Raw genomic sequence first — 21,445 nt, forward strand, 5'->3', positions numbered from 1 at the left:
ACGGTATTACAAACATTCAGAAAAATAAATTTCTGAAATTTTTGAGAAAAAACAATGATTACAGTCTTAAACGTCCAAAAATGTGGAAGCTTTGGTAGATATAGGTGCAAAGAAATGAACAAAACATTTCGTTCTTACTAAAAATCAATATTAAACATCATCAGTATCAAATCATTGAAAAGCCACAGCTAAAACCCACTGCAAATATAATGGCAACAGAGAACACTCAACGGCATTGCAGATCATTCTGGTTTGTTAGGAAAACAAAAAACACAAATTAAATTTAATCCAAAAGACTACTTAATGTGTTATTTTCCTTGGCATTAAGCTCCCTGTAATTCTCCAACTCTGAGTTTAAGTTGTCCACGTTCAGATGTTGGCTGTGCTGCCAAAGTGGCAGTCTCGGTTTGGTCATTTAGAAGGCCTGCTGCTTTTGATTCAGCCATTCCTCTTCAAATAGGGACCAAAGCAAGTTGCACTAGCTTTTACAAAGATGCACACAGTACTCTCAGCTCATCCCTACGCTCCGAATCCTCCAGTTTTGATGGAGGAGTCCATGTTCACGGTTTTGTGAGGTGCTTTGGGGGTGTGATGTGACCAACTTGGGGCACGGTTGCAGAGTTGGATCAAGTGCATTTGAGAAAGTGCGCTACCATCAGAGGCTGGGGTACAGATAGAGTTGTGTGGTTGAAGGGTGGAGAGCACCAGTCTGTGAGACTGACACAAACAGCTGACCTCAGAACAGCAGGGATGCCAGAGCCACAGTCCCCTTACCATCAGCTATAAGAGCTGGCATCTGACAGCTGACTTCTCTCACTGCCTGTTCAGCTTCACTCTCCATCTGCTTTCACATGTATGCGGTTAACCCCCAATTATTAATTTGCACGGAGCCTTTCCTTTTTAGATTTGAAAGCATGAATGCAGACATGCATTACTCATATTCCGTCTTTAGTTTTCAGACTAAAATTAACATTACATTAGGCTTCAGTGCCTTCACATAAAATTCATATTAGCATTGTCAGAATCCCTGCAATGTCATAAAACTAGGCTTATTCACTACAGGGACATATTCAGGCAGACATTTTCCTGGCGTAGTGCTGGCATCAAGTTAGAACAAGGGGTTTGTTTGCCAGTAAGCTTTTTTCACCTGAATAATGCGCTATGTAATACTTGTCATGCTAGGTAGCTAGCTTTGGTAAAGTGATGGCAATGAGCTTTTCTTTATTGTTGCTGTTTACAATTGCAGTCATCTTTTCAGAACTTCATCTCCTGATGGTTCCTTTCTGAATCTCCACCACCCCCCATCCCCATGCACACGCCCAAAGAGAGAATATTATTAATAGGTGCATTATTTTTGAAGCCAAAAACCGCCCACTACAGACATAAATTGCATAATGCATTCCTTTTCAGCGAGCCTTGCATTACTCAAAAACAAATGTGAATAGACCATCAGGGCCGAGCTCTTGCCGACCCCCTTACAACAGCCTCTCATGTGGTTTCTATCACTCCTCTTGTCTAAATTCACAGGGAAAACACAGACTTGACTCTATATATATAGTATTTGCACATGGAAGAGGGCTTTGTAACACAATACAGCTCTTCCTCACTTTAAGCCTTTTCACCTGTGAAGGTTATATAGAGCGCGTTTTACAGGTCTTTTAGTCATGAAGCTTGTTTATATGATGTGAACACAGTGCTCTCCATCTCTGCCCAAGTCATCGGTTCAGTTAATACTCTGAGTACGTCCTTGAGAGAAAAAGAACATGAGATGAAATACACAGCAGAAATACTTCGGGGAAAATGGTCTCTGGACGAGACTGGGGCCTTGTGTCCAACGAGAGTCCCCACAGAACCCCAGGAAGCACACTTCATCATGGTAGACCACAGCGATTAAATAATAAACCGCTGCTAAAACCGAGGGTTTTTTTACTACATGTTCACAAATGGCCTGAGGGATCTCCGGCTTACACACTCGGGGGACTCAGCAATGCCCAAGCAACAGCGCCATCTAGCTCCTGTCTCGCTCCTCACTTCGACGGAAGAAAAAACCAAAGTATAGGTAGTGAACCTTGAATATATAGAAGTTAACCTTGTTTTTGGACTACTTCAAACCTGCAACCTGTTTAGATCACTAAATAACACTATACTGTCTACCCTGAGCACATGGTCACAGGAGTTAATGTTGGTGCACTAATCTGCTGAAGTACTAAATTAGAAAGACAGAAAGAATGAAATCAAGAAACATCTATGGCATTGCAGGAAAAGGAAATTGCCCACCTCTTATCTACACCATCAGAACCCAGTAGAATCAATGGAGCATGCTGTTTAAAAATGAACAAACCTCAAACACAGCAAAATGACGATACTCACGTGACAAATTTCGGGGACGAGAGAAGCTCTTACCTCCAGCGGCACCACTTGCATGAGGATGGCGAAGTTGGTGAGGTGGTTGCACAGACAGACGGAGTAGGACAGGTTCCCCTCGGACCGGACACAGCCCTCGTTGGACCACACGCCTTCCTTGTTGCTGACGGACGGCACACAGACAGCTTGGCTCAGTTCACGCCTGCGCGTCTAAGACTTCCAGATGCAGGCCCCCGAGCAAACGAGGCCTCTCCAAGACCGACTAATGAGGGTCAGATATCTTCCACGTTTTTTACAGAAGAAGATTTTCACGGGGGAAGAATATCTGCCTGTGATATTTCATAAGCGTGTCATATTTTTGGAATTGTTTTCACGGCCCACATGGGGGGAAGTGATGGAGCGCTTTCCCCCACCAAAATGCACACAGCAACATTTAGTGAATTATAGTGTTTTAAAAGAGGAATAAAAAGAGCTCTTTTTGTCAGAATTGAATTAGCTCTCTTAGGTTATTGCTTCCCCGAACACAAGGTCTGGAGACCCATTACTGAGTTAAAGATGTGCAGGATCTTCCCTGGATCATGTGGAAGACAGATAGCCATGTGCGAAACAGGCCAAAGTCCATATTTGTATTAAGATTAATGTATACTTCCCAATCAGTCATGATTCAAAAGTTTTATCCTTTCAGTGAACACCCTTGGCTTACTTCGATCCATGTGATAATGTCATTGTATCATCTATTGCTTTTTACATGATCATTATAACTATATCACTTCCTTTTGTGAGATAAGCCCCCGTGAGAACTAACCTGTAGTCCAGGAAGGCGCAGTAGAGGAAGACTTTGTTGCTGCGGTTTGAGGCGAGACTGTACTGTTCCTTATTCTGTAAATAGGAAATATATGTTATGATTTTGCTATTTTTTGGTCTACTTATGCAAATGGAAGCATACTTCAAAGCTCTTTCCAGACACAAGTTTTCATTCGTTGCTTACATTATTTCCATTAGTTTCCATCCCATCGTTGCAATAAAAAAGGCTTTATGCAGTGGTTATTCATCTTCTTTTTTCTTCAGGGTGAAGTCACCCTGTTGTAGCTTTTATGAAGCCTTCTGATGAAATATCATTTACAAAACCACCTCCAACAATGAAAAATTTCAGGACACAAAAATGTGATACTTTCTGTGGAGAAAAAAAAAATTCCTTGGTGCTAAAGGCTGGGATAGTTTTGCCTCCAAAGGTTTCTCGCTGAAAACACTGTGAGTCTGTAGGCACAATGGTAATGGTGCAGATAATGATGTTGACACCTCTAATTGTCAAACTGTGTCTCTGTTAACCACGGCCATGGTCCGTGGTGGTCTTCCTGCTCACATTACACTAAGGCAGCGTAATTAACCCCAGGAACCATTTCACTTTGAGCAAGTAATTATCTCAATTTAAGCAATTCAGAAATGGTTTGGAGCAAACGCAAGATGTCCCCGCAGTTCCGCGGTGGATTTAACCGAATTAACGATTTGCTGAAAGGATCGATGGGCGAAATTTTGTTCTTGGGTGGGGTGGGATTGGTGGGGGGGGGGGTTCTGTGAAAATCAGGTTAATTATAGTTGATCTGTAGCTCTGTGTGCTTCCTAAGCGTGGTCCTGAGGCCTTGCATTGACCCTACGTTTGACGAGTAGCACGTTAACTGTGTGGAGTTGCGGGGTGGGGACGAAACAGCAGCAAATCATCCAAAGGGGCCTGCAAATGGTACGCTTTAGTGGTGTCCCACAAATCAAAGGGAGACACTCTTGGCCACTGGGAGACTCTTGCCTCACTACACTCCCCCCACTGCGCTCCCCCCCCCCCCCCCCCAGCCTTCCCTGTGCTAACAAGACAGTTTGGCTCTTTTCTTAGCCCCACTTAAGTCATGGCCCTTTTTAGCTTCGGACGAATAAAAGAACGCACCCCTTTACTTTCTCGAAATTAACTGGTATTGCTCAACGGCTGCCGTGAGACCAATAAACATCTAACGCGGCCATCGCCTTTAAACGGATCATAAGCGAGAGTGGCGTATCCTGCGCTTTCTGAAAGGTGATTATTGCATTGTGTGCCATTGTAGCGAGACTCCCTACTGTCTTAGAGCATTTCATTTGACTATAACTCACTTTTTCCATGTAATTCCTTTAAATCTGATTTGGACTCCCCCTGGGACAGTGAGCTAGTGGTTGAAAGAATGTGAACGTGGTAATTAGGGCTTGGCCCAGGTTTTGGGTTAAATCTCTTGACTCTCCTGCTCCAATTTCTGAACAAAAACAGGATTTTCAAAGGGCTGGCGTATTAGGCTGCCCCGTTTTCCATTTTTTTTCCCTCTTTATATTCACAATGTCTTAATTGAGAAATTGGATTAAGCGCAATGTGAGGCGGTCTCTATTACCTTCTTCTGCTGGAAAAAGTGAGAGGGGGCGAGGGGTGCGGGCAGCAACAGCGGGATGCCTCGTCGTCATGTCTGCGGCCCCGCCTTTACAGAGCAACCCCCCCCCCCCACCCACCCACACCCCACCGCACCCGCGCCCCACGTCACATGGTGTCTGCGCTCTGCACTCCTGGACAGACGCTGTGTCGTAAGCGTGCGATTTGTGCCTACAGATGTAGCCCCAGTACAGACTCCGCGAGTTATACACACACGCGCGTTGTCAGCCCAGCAAAGGCCCTCTTTAAAGAGGTGCGAGGGACTCTCTGGGCAGTTTCACAAGGGCCCCGTGGGACTTAATAACTTCAGGTCTCTTGTCATGGCTAAATACAAACAGATGGAGGAGTAAACACTGAGCATTTCGTGACGGAGGACAAGAAATCACAGCATCCGCGACAAAACATGCCCATCGACACCTTTGTTTTTTCGCTGAAACCCTTGAGGGGTGTCATTGTGGGAACGACTGATTTTGCTCATCCAGACCGCAAGCATTCCAAAACAAAAACCAACGAGGGACCAAACGTGTCAGAGACCCATCACAAAGTCGTTTGTCACGGCGTGGCGGGGCTGAGAGGCGTCATAAAATGCCAATGCCGTGGCAGCGAAGGCTCTCGGCGCGTCTGACATTTCCACATCCCAGCGAACACGGATCTACGAGACCGAACAGAGCCCAGAATCCCCCCTTTCGCCATTTGAATGAAAGTTGATCCAGTTCTGCGTGTTACTGTTCTCCACTGCCCTTTGTCTCTGCCTCTTGCCAGGGAAGCGTTGCCTGCTCCAGGAGTTTATTAACAACAGAGGTCCTACGGAAAGGACTTGGAAATGACTTCAAACCTCCGTCAGAGAAAAAGGGAGAAGAGGGGAGGGGGTGGGGGGGGGGGGTGATCAACTCCTCAGAGCTCATTACACTCAGTAACAGCTCAGGGGGGTGGAGAGGGAGGTACGCCCTCTCCCGCTGCATCACTCACAGTCTCAGACATGATGCTATTCATGCGCTCGATTAAGTTTACAGTCGGGCTTAATTACAAGGAAAGGTGCTCGAGTGAAGCAGAAACCTGTAGGAGTATGAGTCCAACAGGACTGAAAAACCATGGATCGGAGGTACAAGCGTACAACCGCCCCGGGTCACAGCAAGTGGTTGTTTTTCACTGCTTCTCAGCCGGCGCTGCACGGGTTAAACGATGATGTCACTCATTTCAGCCGGGCACGGGATGGCCGTCAGTTGTGATGACTTCATACCTACTTGACTATCACATAGCTGCCCGTTGCTTAATGTCACTTCGGGGAGATTTTTCAGGCCCAGCGCGGCAGAGAATGTGCGGCATGCATTAGTAATTAGCTGCAGAGTCGTCTCTCCGTCTCTCGTCAGCACGCAGGAATGGCCCTCGCCAGCGGCCGCTGCCAACTGGCTGAAAACGCTCCAGCGCTGATACTGTATGTCTGCTCCTATAATCTCAGAGCAAAGCCGCGCGCTGCCGGTTCTTTTCACAGAGAGGACGCTGAGCATGATGGTAATGGAATGGCACATCATGGGTGGAATGTTCGCGGGGGCAACAAAACCACCCGCCTAAATCTCCTCTGCATTGTACTGCTGGTAATTTATCTGTAATCTATTGTCTTTGCGCCTCACCATTGCCACTTTTCAGACCCCTGTTATGGCTGTCAACTATAAAAGTCCCTGTGTAGATCATAGCACGTTCTATGCCTTTCAGTTCCTAAGGCCTCAGTTTCTTCAGGCTGTTTAATCCCAGCCCTGAACAACCAGCCCCACCTCTCTCAGACATGGCAAAAAGCAAGCAGGTGACCTTAAAGGAGGTCTGAACATTCTGTCTCATTCATACATCATATCTGACTATTTTTTATATTTATGTCACGGGTATCTCATCTCATTACAAGTCTAAAAACATCACTATGATTCTTGTTAACAAGGTGTAAGGGAAGAGGGAGGGGTCTGCGGGAGTAAAATGAGTTGGGAAATAGGGTACTCCAGTGGGGTCACAGCCAAGTATGGAAAGTACAACCATCTGGGCTTCAAACGAGGGAAACAACTATATAAAGTTGTCTGATATTGTATATATCTTTCAGCTGGAATGTGAAACCGATGTCCTGACTCACTGTAGTCATGTATCCCATGACACTCATTGCAAAGAGTAGGAGGTTCCCTGGACTCCTGACAGAAGTACCTGTCGGATCTCTGTCTGGCCATCTAATCATCCTCCACTTTTACTGGCTAAATACACCCCTCCATCTCTAGATCAGCTGATGTGCTTTGAGTCAAAATAGCTGCCATGGGATTTGTGAAAGGATATATGTACAGAAGTGCAAGCTATCATCATCATAATTACCAGATCATTTGTTATTGTACATTATTTACGTCATTTATTTTTCTAACAGACACCCACATCCAGCCGTTACATATCTTAAATAGCTCGGTTCAGCATCATCCATTTATACAGCTGGACATTCAGTGAATTGCTTAAGGGTACAACAGCAGCACGCCACCTGAGAATGTACTTTTTTTGGGGTACTACAAACCAAGATCTCCAGCATTCTCCATTGAGAGGTGGTTTTTGGGGTGTGGGGGGTGGTGGGGTGACGGTGGCCGACAGTAATCTGGCTCCCCTCAGGACTTCCTCTCTCTTGGTCCGGTGCTAATACTCCCCCCTGGACTGGACATGCAGCCTGCGGCTGCCGTGAGGCACGCCGGTCGACCACACTGAGGTCGGGCGTATTTTCAGAACCCCCGCCATCTAAATAAAGCGCGCAGCTGGCCTAAATTTGAAAAGGCCTTTGGAAGCGTCTCCTGAACACGATGAAGCAGAGATAAACGTAAAAATAAATAAAGGAGCACAGCTGTGTCCTTTTGCTGTCTCCACATGCTATGTGCTACGTCCTCTAATTAAAGACGCGAAAAAGACAGGGCTGTAATTTGCAGAGTTTTCATTTTTGTCCCCGGATGAATGTGGGAGAGAGAGAAGAAAGAGAGGGAGAGAGAAAGAGAGAGAGAGAAAGGGAGAGCGAGAGAGAGAGAGAGAGAGAGAGAAGAGAGAGAGTTGTCCTCCCTCCAGTGAAACATTGTTTTATCATCCGCATTCCCAGCACAATGCATTAGCAAGCATCGCCACTCAAGACACATGTAATTAGAGACATTTCCTCCTCTGAACATAGTCAGGGAACTTGTGGCGAAATAAACACACGCCATAAAGTGGAAAAACAAAATGACGAAGTCTCATCTGAACAACAAATGAAGTTTCCTTTCTTCTCTGTACGCGGGAGATCGGAAACGCGTAAACAGGCGATGGCGTACAGGGCCGCATCATCTGACATTCGGAAAAGTGAAAACACATGCACCTCCCCGAAAGAGACGTTTTCTGCAGTTTAAAATGAGCTATAAAAGGAAAGGTTTTATTGCTCTGCTTCGGGGACCTGAGCACAGAGGTGTAGTGAAACGCGACACGGAGCAGCAGACTCAGACCAAAGAAACAACAGTCAGGTTATCATTGCGGAGGCTTCTCGACACATCCCCCACCAGGGACTCATTAGGGACCTGTTACGGGTCCTCAAGGGCAGGGCATGCGTTTCAGAGCAGGGGGTCTGCACCAAATTGACTTGGAGTGACACGGAACCCCCTGCTACATTTTGGGGTCCAGAGGTGGGGGGGGGGGGGGGTCCCGAAACGCGCGTACGTGCGAGGGGGCCGATCTGGACAGAACTCACCGGCCCGGGTGAGGTCATGGCGTCCAGGGAAATGTAAGCCCGCACAGCTGTGGCTTGAGCGGGGCCTCGTAGGTAAGGCTGAGAAAACAGTAAAAAAGGCGCGGTGAAAGACATGTGGGAGGAAAACGAGGCAAAACTGTCGTAAGGCCGTCTTTTCCTCTCAACAACGTCAAGAGATCTCAAACTCCTTCGCTCCGTAAACAGGACAGGCGCTCCAGTGAGAAAACCATATAATAGAGATATTGAACGCCGTACACACAAGAAGGGATCCTTCACTATGAGCAATGCTTGGGTGTGCTTTTCAGAGCATTGAGAAAGTCAGTCTTGCTCTGTTGTCAGTTACATGTAACTAGGCAGAACTCGGGGGGGTGGGCAGGAAATTGCATTTTTGAGATTTCAGGAAATGCTGCAGTCTCTGCATTTCAGAAGAGGAAAGGACATTTTAGAAATACCAAATACGTGTCAGAGGCTCACAGAACTTAACTTAGGGGACAGAGAATTTAATGTACAGAATCCCAGAATTCCTGGCGCTGTTAGCAGCCACGTGACATGTCATGGACCACATCTGAATCTCCACAGCCGCATCAGAAACATACCATTCGGTCATGAGCAAGGAAGCACTAATATGCAATGGCAAATTGTATTCATCTGCCATCATCATCTTTTTTTTCTCTCTTTCTCAGGAAACGATTAGCACATTTTTTGTATTTCTCTTCTGTTGGTTTTGTTGGAGGTCGTAAAAGAAACCTCTGCATATTCCATGCTATTTTTAATAAGTGGGTAACTCTCCCAAAAATAACAGGGGAGCCGTAATTGCAGCCTGTAAAGCTGTCACACTTGCCCGTTTTGTGAATGGCATGGGGGTTAATGCATCGATGGCGAGTGGCCCTTAACCCCCCAGCATTTGTGGGCGAAAGTGGTGAAGGACTGGCAGTCACGCTGCCTATTGCTCTCTGTTCAATTGCACAAGCCACCACCAAGGAGGCAGGGAGAGAGAGACATGACAGAGAGATGAGAATGAAAGATGAGAAAGATGAGAGAGAAAAGTGGAGAAGAATGTGGAGAGGAAGAGTGAGAGTGAGAGTGAGAGTGAGTGAGAGCGAAAGAGAGAGGGGGGTGTTCTCAGAGAGAGTTCCTGGCAAAGGCTACATTGGGAAAGCCAGGCCTCCATCTGCAATTGATCAGCTTGCTGGCTGAAGTGAGAGAGCGCCTTACCCACAGGATTTGGGTGTGTTCTGGGAGTTATAAAAAGCCCCTGGCAATAAAGACTGGTTATTATTGTGGTAAAAATGACTGATACTAACTTTGGCTTGCTTGTTAAAGAAAACAGGGAAAAAAAATGGGAGTTTAGTTACAGCTCTTTTTTCAACCATCAACGCGTAACAAAAACAGTATACCTGTTGATTGATTTTTTTTCCGTTTTTATTAATTCTTCCAAGCTTCTCCTCTACCCCATTTCTGTACTTACTCTCCCCTGCTGCTGCTGCTGCTGCTCCAGCCAATCACATCCACCCTGGAATGTCTTTGTAAGGATGACAATAGACATTCAGTCAAGATTAAGCCTTCTTTACATCGACCTGACGGCCCCCATCTAGCCAGACCTAAGGATTGTCTGGATTTTATCACCATTCTTTATGGCACAAAACAAAGCAGACCCACCGGAGTGACATATACCTTCCCGAATCCACTCAGCCTGAGAAGAACAAAATGAACACTCATGAAAGCAAAGAGTCAGCCTCTTTGCTCTCACCTCCGCAATCCAGGGTAAGGGCACCAGTTCAGGTCAAACTTTGCACATACTTCACACCCCGGAGTCAACAGATGTAGGTAATTGTGATTGCAGGAAGGGAAAAGCTGTTAATGGAAGAGTTGTTAGAAGTTAGCTCAAAAACAGGTCAGTTTAATTCCGTAATTTAAAACACCAGCCCAACCATTTGCTCGTGATCGTACGCCGGCACGTACAAGACCTGCAAATTTGCTTAGACTTATTTTTAGGACGGGTGCTTGCAATAGTGCTTCCGCTCATTTTTGGATCGTGAGTGCTGAAAACACTGCTTGCAGCTTTTTTGTAATTTTTTTTTTTTTTTTGCTTCGCGTGGAAGCTCGAACGGTCCTCCTGCTCTCTGATTGGCTCAGCCCTCAAAGCCTACTTGTTGACAGCTGACCAAGATCCAGCATGTATCAGGGGAGACAGCTGCTGACTATGTCTGCTCATGACCAACCCATGCCAGATGTGGCAGATTTTTGGAGCTGGCCATCTGGTCACCTACAGTCCTAACAGTTTACAACAGCCTTTAGAGTGTGGTTTAAGGCTGACTTGTAAGAACGACTGGCACCATGATCATAAAGTTATTGTGAATACTGCAGTAATTAGTAGTTAGTAAGCCTCTAAACCAATGCTCTTTAATCTGGTTTCTCAACAATGCCCACTTAAAATGACCTTACAGCACCCCAGTAGTAAAAAGCTTTCAGAATACTTGTTTTTACACACTGCTTCTTTTCAAGTTGCAGTGTGTCAGTTTTTTTCTGACAGAATTGCATGATGGAATCAAAAACCTTTCTGGGAGTGAAATTCTTTAAGCTCCTAAATCCCTCCCACCTGTGCCTCTATGGTCCACCAGCTACAGGGCCGCACCAGCTGGTAAGTAGGGGAGCATGGCCTGGAACGTGCCACATGCCTTCATATGATTGGCTGATTCCTCGCCGCCTGACAGGTGGACACCCAGAAAGCAAAGGAAAGGAAGGGGTAGGACTACCCAAGGTTCTGTTGCCAATCTAGTTATTTTTTCACTACATTTAACAACTTTTCTCTGTGACTTCTTTTTCTGAAATCAACTGCAAGTGGGCTGGAAATCGATCCAGTTTGGACGCTTCTTTCTCATAAACACCAGTGTCAAAACTCAGACCTCAGCTAACAGATTGCTCCCTCCCTTTATATTCACATCATATCATCTATGCTAGCCATCATATGACATAATGATTCAGATGTGTTTGTGTGCCTATGCGTGTGTGTGCGTGTGCGTGTGTGTGTGTGTGTGTGTGTGTGTGTGTGTGTGTGAGTTTTAATAATAAGATCTGTTTCAGTAAAAAGCTTCCGGAATCAGCTGTCACAGAACAGCATATCTACATTGGATGCCTTGCTATATTTTTAGTATAATAAAGACCAAAAAACTTTGCGAGATCCACAAATTGTTGCAGATTAAATATAGAACCCAATAAACATTTTGAGAATGTTTTTGATAGCCAGGGTGAAATGCCCTCCTTATTACCGTGACCACCCCACCTCCTCCAACCTCTTTTGACCTTACTGCCCCCAATGAGTAGTCTTACCACCCACATTAAGAAACTCTAAACAGTTAAGAATCCAAAAGAAATTATGAACTATCCTTAACATCATATCTGTTTCTTCAAGAGACAGTTCACCTGAACTCCTACATGCACCATCTGCTACTTCCAAGCGCCTTTCTTATGAAACCTGCATGCAAAAGAAAGCTTTATAAGGCTTTAAAGCAAGTCCCTGCTTGTCAAAATCTTTTTTTTTTTAATCTGTTCGTTTTTGACACTAAGCAACACAGGCATTCCTTGTTGAAATCACTCTTTCCATTTCTTCACCTCATACCTCTTCTCTAAGGCTTTGAGTGCAGAGGCACCAGCTTGTATTTATATATGTATTAATGTTTAACTGTGAGCCCTATCCCCCCAAAATACACACACACACACACACACACACACACACACACATAAACAAGCGCACACACCCATTTCAGGGCAATAAATCACCATTGGAGCCAGGGTCCAATCAACACCCCAGGAGAATGCCGTGAGAAAGCTCCCAGAACTCAGACAGACCTGATAACGCCTCTCTGGATTAGATTTCGGATCACTCAGCGGAGCGAACTGCATTGTCTTTGACTTCACCGATACCACCCAAAGACATCGCCTTCTGATCAGATTGAGGCTCACATGAGGTGAGGCGCTTAGCAGTGTCACTCCGCGGTATCACTCTGCTAAAAGGGGTGACAGCTGGCTAAATGTATAGACCAGTTATGTGTTTGACCACTCCTGGGACAGCCACAAATCACCCAGATCCCTCTGTGGTGACCAGATGCAGTGCTAATCGGTTCCAATGAGTTTAAGAACTGGGTGGCTGGCCAGCTCAGCAGCTTGGGACACCACCAACTGAATTTCAGTTGCAAGTAAACAAATCTAGAGAAAGGAACTTGACAGATTTTGCTAGAATTTTGCTTTTCTTTGACAGTCTCATCACAAACCTTCCCTGGAAGTTTTCGGGCCACCTTCTTCTGAAATAAGCTGGATGCTGGTCACAAGTGACCCCCCATTTCAAGACCATGGAGCAGACAGCACGAGATTGATGGCATGTTGTCCTTCTGCGTTATAAATGGTGGGAGGCTCTGGTAACCATGGTGAGGTTAAAAAGGTTGAGAAGCATGGGATGTCTGACTGAGGTGTGTCGCTGGTACAATGCCCCTCCTCGGCTTTAATGAAGTGCCTGGATTTGTCTTTTCAAGCTTGCGGCCTTTGGGATCGCAAAAGGGGTCAAAATGAATCATTTTGCTCACAGTAGAGGGCAGGGGCACGGGACTAAGTGCCTGTGATTTGGGCAGACGGTACAGAGCCGAACACACAAAGACTGGAAAGGTCTCCCCCTCACTGTGTCGGTGGTTCTCCTTTTCTCACCGTCTGGAGGTTGGTATGCACCCTGCTGTGCCAAAGTGCTGGGAATTCCAAAAATAGTCCGTTTTGGCTAATATTCCACCATTCTCTGCCCTTAAAGACAAAACTACAGAATTGTGATTTTTTGTTACTCCGTTGTCAATGAATGTATATGTGCATATGCTCACACCCATATCAAAAATTCTGTCCCCTGGCTGTGTTTTAGAATTTGGTGTAAAACCCTGAATATGCAATGGCTTTAACAAAAACCCAACACAAGAAAAAAAAAACATTTCTGACACCGCTGCCAAAACGTTCCTCCTAAACATTCAGATCAGTGCGGAGGTCAAGCCAACTGCAAATCAATCTATTTTATGAGCACAACGTATTCTGAAACATTATGTGTGGCTTATTGAAAAGAAAAAAACAAAAACAAAAACGACAACACTCCAGGAAGAATCAAGTCGCATCATCAGATTTTTTAGTGATGAGGACTATGCTTTGCCCCATGCCGGTCGTTAATGAGGGTCCTTCTCTTGCCTTTCAGCCTATCGTAGCTTTCATCATAATGTGGGTCGTTTGCAGGTGACCCGCTCCAGCCAGCCCCCACAGCCTCCAGCCCTCCTAAGGAGGGCGATTCTTCCCTGGCATGCCCTCAAAGAGAGGAGAGTGGTGTCTGGTAAAACTAACACAGTAATCATCTAACAGGAATCAGGCCAGATAATTGCAAAGTAAACATTTCTCACACAAGGGAAAAAAAAGGAGGCAAACAAAACCCATTGCCATGGTTTCGGGGAGCCGGCATGGTTTTCATTTGAACAGTACGGAGCGTCTTTACTGGAGCAAGAAAAAAAGCCTTTTGATGGCGATTCATTTTAATAGCTGGTGAATATTTTCTGCCTTGTGGAAGCTCTCGTGGCAGGAGAGACACATTCTTAGGGAGTGAAACGGACTGAATCCGCTATGAACTGTGAGCCGCCCGTACAAAAAAGACGACACACGTTTTTTTTTTTTTTCCCCGTTGCGATAACTTTATAGCCTTGCGTCTGGTCGGATTGCCCTTTAGCTTAACCCCGTAATGTTAACTCTCCATAAAAAATGTGGGTCCAGTATTTCCTTCAATCATTTCAAGAATTCAGCCTCCGCCTCTGGTGATGTGCAGTGATTAGAGGCTCCTCCGGCTGTGGAGGTTGACGATAGAGCGCTGCTATCTCAGCTAAGGTAGAGATTAGCCAGCACCATATGCATATTTTTGGCTCACTTGCACGAATGCCTTCCATTTAGTGTTTCAAATGCATTTCCCATGGAAAACTGGCAAAATACACTCATCCCTCCTGAAAGCCCTGCCTTAAAGACAATCAAAGCAAAATAAAAATGCTGTCGGTGAACTGAAATATGCTCTTAAAAAAATAATAATAAGTCCGTGGTTCAAAGGTTGCTAATTGCTTTTTCTACCAGCAGATGACATGTTTTCAGAGCACAAAAAATATGTGTGTGGAGGGCAGAGGAATTAAAAATAGATTTCCATCCTGTGTCCTGGAGCGAGGGACTGGACTGAGCCTTAAAACACAGAGAAGGCTTTTGTCCTTGAGAAATATTATCCCTTTGACAACTTGGAAAAAAGAGCAGATGAGAGAAAGGGAGAAATTTTTAAGAAACACAGTCAAATTCCCATGGACCAGCCTCAAATTCCCAGCCAAAGCTGTCTCTCAGCTGGAGCTACAGGGAACGTGGGAGAAGGTGGGAGGGGCCAAACCCAAAAGCCATAAAACTACACTACCCCTGACTGCTTTCTCCCCAAGAACGGTACTTACCAGGAGGTGCGTTAGGACGATTTTTATGAGAGGGGCTCCTGACAGGTTTACAGAGAGGGCAGGGGACGGCTCCACCTTCAGGGAGATGAGAAAACTGGCGACCTGGATCTTGTGATCTTTGAAATCAGTTGCCTCGTTGATCCTGCAGAGGTGACAGTGACCACGCATCAGCTGTACGCCAACAGTAACGTGGTGTTATGATCCGTGCGGTAGCAGGAGAGTGGGACTTTGATACATCAGCCATTTCATTCATCATTCTGACTGCAAAGAATGTGTCTCCCGCTTCATTTCTGGGTCGACGAGTAAATGGCATTAACTTGTTAAAACATCGCCCTAACATCAGGACATTTTCACCCTGTATTCAGTTTGTGCTGTTATTGAGAAACATCCATCATCAAAGGACTTTACTGTCAAAATGCAATACATGCCTTTTTTTTAGTGGTTACACAAAAGTCATCACTGACTAATCCAATGATAATCCTACTTTTTAAGACAGGACCCAGAAAAGAAAGACAAAAGCAGGGAGCCCCTCCACTGAAACAGGCTACATTGGGCTTTCAAGGTTAGTAAAGTGGCTCAAAGTAAGAAATTAAGCAAATAGCTTATAGGTTACAAATTGATTAAATTGAGTACTGTAGTTTTGCCAAATTGTAAATGCAGTCTGATGGTACATATTATAACCTATCATGATAATTTGGTCTAATTACATTAGTATGTTTTTTGTTTGGGCTGTTTTGAAGGCTACCTTCATATTGTTTATTGAGCCTTGGCTGAAAGTCAATGACCTCCCAGCAAAGAGTGAGAAACCCCTTCAAAACGCTGACATTCCAGATTCTTTCACAGGAAACGCATGAACATCTAAACCAAAAAATATGTGAACCCCACATATATCTGTGTAATTATGATACAGTGACTGTTCTCTCAGCATTTCATCCACCATTCCTGTCTAGACTCTTGCTGTGTGGCCATCTAATGATCATTCATTTTAATTTGCTGAATAAGCCCCCCTTCTCTACCTGGTTGAGGTGAGTCACCCCCCCAATAAAAACATTCATTTTCTGTCAGCACTGCTGCATTAAGCAGCGTCAATAACACTGCTTCATTGTTAAGGAAAGGCTGTAAGATGCTATGGTATTATATGGAGTTATCTTGGTGAGTTAAGTCAAAATTAAGACAAATCATTCAGCTGGTCAGTTTCCTTCAGTGACCACCATGAATTGCTACGTTTTGGAAGTATAAGTTGAGTACCCCCTCCCTGCATATAAAATCACTTTGAAACCCTCAGGTTATGCGCCCCATATAAGTGGAGCCTGTTATGTTCCCAATGTCATGGCCAAGCATTGTGCATTCTGAGAGGCACAGTGCAATAACTGGGTTTCAAAGTGATTTTATATGCAGGGAGAGGTTACTCAACTCACCCCCCCACCAGTTCCTGCAATGGGAACAATTTGAGAGATGGTTGCCAGATACAGGATTTATCATATCCATCCGACACTGATAGCGTCAGGGTGGATCAGACTCAGAGAGGAGGGCAAGTGATGAAATGAGAGAGAAAGAGGAACTGATAAACACAGGCCCCCAGGCGTGCTCTGTACCAGGGGAAGCAGGGGGCTGCCGGTGGACCAGTGACTGTGATCCAGGCGAACAGGAAGTTGTTCCAGCTGGAGCTGCCTGCCGACAGCTCCGGGAAAGCTTAGAAGGAGCCCTGAGCAGGGATGCCACTAACGTGCACAATGTACAATAGACAATCCACTTTTCTAACAGAACTTTGCAGTTTGAAATGCCATTAAGCATCTTAATTACCATATTTAGTTATGCAGACCAGGTGAAAGACTCATCGTTACTTAGATGCAAGGGCGAGATTTGCTGGTCTCTGGGTGTTAAACACAACTAACACGACTCTAAACTTACTTGGTTTTCTGAGGGCTGATCTCTTTGTAGTAGTTGTGCATGGTGTGGTAGAACAGGCCTACGATGGTGGTTTGAGCTGTGGGAAACAGAAGAGAGAGAGAGAAACGTTAACCTTACCAAATGCACGGTGGCGGACGGTAGAGGGGCTGAGTGACTTGTGGCTCTTTTTTTTGCCTCGCTGATAAAACGCTCACGAGGAGGGGAAATTCATTAGCGCTGCCCCGCTGCTGGGCGCTGGCACTGAGAGACTAATGGGAGTGCTGTTTGCTCGCACCCAGGTGTGAGGGAGGGGATGTCCCTGGGCCACGTGTGTTGATGGGACATTATGCAACCCCGTGGCCACAACAGGCACGGCTTACACAACCCGGCACGACACTGGGGTGGGGGGGGCTATGCCCCAACATGGTGCTCCCACTTACACAGTGCTCTGACGCACACACAACGATAACACCCTCAGAACCCTGGGGATGATAAACAGTGAATTAAAAATGGTTTAACACACTCATTAGCTCTACCAGCTAGCTTGTACCTTGTCTGGCCAACCATTGAAACCTGGTCACGCACCGTTTCTAATATTGTTGACTCCTTATGGGTTTTTGCTTATGTTGTACTCTGCCTCACTTGTAAGTTGCTTTGGATAAAAGTGTCTGCCAGATGAATAAATATAAATTTAAGGTTAATGTAAAAAAGAGGAAAATTGTAGCGCCCTAAAATCATCATTATTGCTGTCGTTGTAGTATTCCATCATGATTTCAGGCATTGTGAAATCAAGCTGTGTTTGCTATTAACCGGACATTCTTAGATAAGTGACAACATGTGACCATTCAGAAATGGAAATACGTCATCGAGTCATCAGCTAAAAGTGGAAGGGAAATTTAGCTGACAGATCTCCTGAGGTTAGCTCAGCACTCCCGCTCCACTGCCCCCCCCCCCCCCCCCCCCCCCCCAAAAAAAGTATGAACCTTTCTACATCTTTTAAAACCTTGGAATTACCTTGGACCAAGAAAAAAACCTTGCTGCTTTCCATGTGCTTAATTGCGTTATAAAACCTCCACTGGGTGCCTTTAATGAAGTGGACCATGTGTCCAGGCTCAGATCTTAAACACTGGGTGCATTTCACCAGCGGCAACATTTATATTCCATTTCTGATAATGGCCTTTTAATGGATTATTAAAATTGTTCATTCAAATGTTGGGAGTAACAAGGAGCGATTTGGAGGCCAGGTGGAGCCAAGGGAATCCAACCTGAGAGCAAAGTCAAACAAACAAGAGTTTTAATGCTCACTGTAATTACTGGCCCTCTGCATTAAAACAAACTTTAACAAGGAGGGCCTCAGCAAAAAAAAAAAAAAAAAAGTAAATAAATGAGTCAATCTTATTTGAGCACATTCCTGTCTGATGGGACTGTTAAGTAGCTGAAAGTTTTCTCTCTCTCTCTCTGCTTATGCGCTCTCTCTCTCTGCTCTCCCTCTTCTCTCTTTCTTAATCCCCTTCTTCTTAAAGTGTGATTTTTACATCAGTTCTTTTTTGGGGAGGGAGGGAATGCAGTGTGTGGGGGGGGGATGCTCTGAAGATCGTTCCAGGTTACACAAACGAGCCACGGCGCTGCTGTAAACCCTGACGGGGGATTGCACAGTGCTATGTGTGGTTACCAGCTCCCCAACTAATGAACAGGACCTCTCTCCAGCATGCGTGAAAGAGAGACGTGCATTCCAGCACCTTCCTCCATGTTAGAGAGGGGTTTTTTCCTTACGCTAACAAACAACTGACCAATTACACTGAGGCCTTTGTCCATTGTAACCGCAAGAGGCTTTGTACTTTGTTACGTTTTATGACATATTTAGGCAAGAGTTACGTTTTCTTCAGCATTGCTGTTGTTTCCTGAACATTATTCAGTATTTTCAGGGACCGCCAACATCAGTTAATATTACAACACAACGTACCATAAAAACAGGATAAGCGCTTAGCTAAGACAACCGATCCCAATGGCACTGTAACATGTACAAGGTAACGTGCACCATTATGCTACAAGAAAACAATTATGCGTGTAGATGCCGGTATATCATTGGGGTTATCAAGCAGGCACCTCCCTTCATTGGCGTTTTCGTTGAGTTCGTTGAGGCCCACGACACCTCTGGAAGGCTCAACAGTTAGTTCTGGCTTCGCAGAACCACCCCCTCCATATCATCTCTCTCTTCACCTATGCTACCCACATGTGCAGATTGAATAAAAGCCTGAGTTTGCCTGGAAACGCACCCAAAGACAGTGACGTGCTAACATGTAGTGCTGATTTACATTGAGATCTGGAAGTTATTTAATGAGGAAAGTGAATTTAGCCAACATTCTGGCTGTTCCTCCTCTTGAGCAGATTATCAAAGCTTCGCATCCTGATCAGGGAAACCATTAAAAAACAAGCTATGTTTTGATGCACCACATGCACATATTTACAGAGGATGTCACGGCTTGCACCACAGTTGAGGGTGAATGAATCTACAGTGACTCAGGGCTACGGGTGGGGAAGTCGAGGTGAGGGGCAGGAGAAACAGGAAGTCAGCACTCACACTTCTGAGTAAAGGCCTCCCCAGGAACAGAGATGTAGTTCTTTCCTTGTGTGGGGAAGCGGTACAGTGGAAGGTTGTAGTTCTGTGGGATCTTCATCAGGGAGTAATCTGCGGGGAAAAGTGGGGGGGGGCAGAGGTTATTCTGAGGGTTTTTGACATGGTGCTTTCACCTGGATTCAATCAACATCACTGCTTAACCTTTACTTAACAATTAAAAGCAAATGTTACTTTTTTTTTCCTCCACAGACACAGTTTGGTAAGTTCAGCGATCACCAAAATGAATGGGAAAAATTGCATCTTTACTGAAAAAAAGGAAAACTCGTGCGTATTTGTAAGTCAAGTTCAGGGCAAATGTTAATTGAGGGGTTAGTGGCCAGAAAGACACACACAGAAATCAAGATTATGGGAATGCTGTGTGCTAGCTGGAGGGGAAGATCAGTGTTCTGTTTGGTGATTAACGGGTGGATCAAAGTTTTGACTTGTAAGGGGAAAAAAAGCATGGTTTCCCAGAAATAAACAAACATGGGTCAAAAAAACACATTACCCAAGGGAGGTTTCTGTTAATGGTTGTTGATTTTTTATCTTTCATCTGAATGCCAGAGACACTTCTTAAGTTGGGTTTTCCGCTCCAATCTTGTGAACTTGTTTTGTCAATTGCGTATGGTAATGCAATTCATTACAGCTTCCTGCATGTTCTCCGAGTTTCACAAAAGTTACTGCAGTGGAGTTCCATGTCACTTTTGTGCATGCGATGAAGTTTATGTCGGCTGACCTGCCACAGAGGACTTCCCGCCAATAGAAATGATGGACTGGGAGCTGGACACCAGGTTGGACACCATGTGGACCATCACTTTGTCCACTGTCTCGATCAGCCCGCTTACCATGGGGGTCGACTGCTGAGGACACAGAAACCAGTCAGGAGCTGTAATCTCAGACATCGCTATTACAGCTGTTAGTAATGTACATTACATTACATTATTGCCATTTAGCAGACGCTCTTATCCATTACGACTTACATAGGTTACAATTTTTACGTTACCCTTTTATACAGCTGGATATTTACTGAGGCAATTCTGGGGTAAGCACCATGCCCAAGGGAATAGCAGCAGTGGCTCAGCCGGGAATCGAACTGGCAACCTTTCAGTCACAAGTCCCACACCTTACCACTATGCTACACTGCTACCCCATAAATGAACACATACATGCAGATGTACACATATAAAAGAGAACTTTTTAGTTGCAGAGAAATTATGATATGAGTTTACTGTGCATTTGCTGGCTATTCCTACTAGTCAAATTCTGCTCTGGCTTTTCTTGTGTCGTTTGGCTGGAATGCAGTCAAGCGCTCAAACATCTGGGTTGGAGTTTGCTCATGTAAAAACAACTGAGCTTGTTCATTGTGTTAATCACACTGAAACCACAGCCTCTTTTCGAATGTTTCTCTCTCGGCAGGCATTCCCGTGTCCATAAATCTGTTTGCGTTGAGCTCACATGTGAGGCAGCTCGCGCTTCAAGCAGAGGTCACATCTCACTCATCCAAAATCCACAGCCAGCTTTTTCACCAGTCACAACTTGGACTCATTTACCTCCCCGACGACAGGCCACCCTGGGGAGGAGAGGACCTCTTCCACACTCTTCAGAAAGGCCTACGGCGAAAAAGCAAAAGATAGCATGGTACCTTACAGGCAGATTGCGTGTGTGTGTGCATGTGTGAGCATGTTGTGTATACGTTTGAGAGAGAGCATGTGTGTGTTTTGTATATGATTGAGAGAGAGCATGTGTATATTGTGTGTATGTTTGAGAAAGAGCATGAGTGTGTATGATTATGTATGAAAAGTGTGTGCATGAGAGAAAGAGCAAGTGTGCATATATGTGTGTGTGTGGGTGTGGGTGTGTGGATGTTGTGTATATCTCTTAGAGAGAGCATGTGTGTGTGACTATGTGTGAAAAAGCAAAAGTGTGTG

The 21,445-nt window shown here is 45.2% G+C and overlaps 1 protein-coding gene across 4 annotated transcripts in view; it reads right to left on the reverse strand.

Annotated features, from left to right (window-relative positions):
• The window catches only part of adgrd1 (adhesion G protein-coupled receptor D1), a 56,848-nt gene that overhangs the window by 21,565 nt on the left and 13,838 nt on the right, over window positions 1-21,445 (reverse strand). For 2 of the 4 annotated variants that reach the window (XM_036527464.1, XM_036527462.1), the window contains 7 exons: window positions 21,068-21,127; window positions 20,254-20,374; window positions 19,482-19,589; window positions 16,922-16,997; window positions 15,011-15,152; window positions 3,170-3,243; window positions 2,404-2,527 (listed from right to left, as the gene is read on the reverse strand). In XM_036527464.1, coding sequence (XP_036383357.1) covers window positions 2,404-2,527; window positions 3,170-3,243; window positions 15,011-15,152; window positions 16,922-16,997; window positions 19,482-19,589; window positions 20,254-20,374; window positions 21,068-21,127 — 705 coding nt within the window. Of the gene's footprint in view, window positions 1-2,403; window positions 2,528-3,169; window positions 3,244-15,010; window positions 15,153-16,921; window positions 16,998-19,481; window positions 19,590-20,253; window positions 20,378-21,067; window positions 21,128-21,445 lie in introns of all 4 variants that reach the window. The other 2 variants (XM_036527463.1, XM_036527461.1) reach the window with 1 other exon arrangement.

Source organism: Megalops cyprinoides, chromosome 4, assembly GCF_013368585.1.
Source record: "Megalops cyprinoides isolate fMegCyp1 chromosome 4, fMegCyp1.pri, whole genome shotgun sequence".
In the NCBI taxonomy this organism is placed as follows: Eukaryota; Metazoa; Chordata; class Actinopteri; order Elopiformes; family Megalopidae; genus Megalops; species Megalops cyprinoides.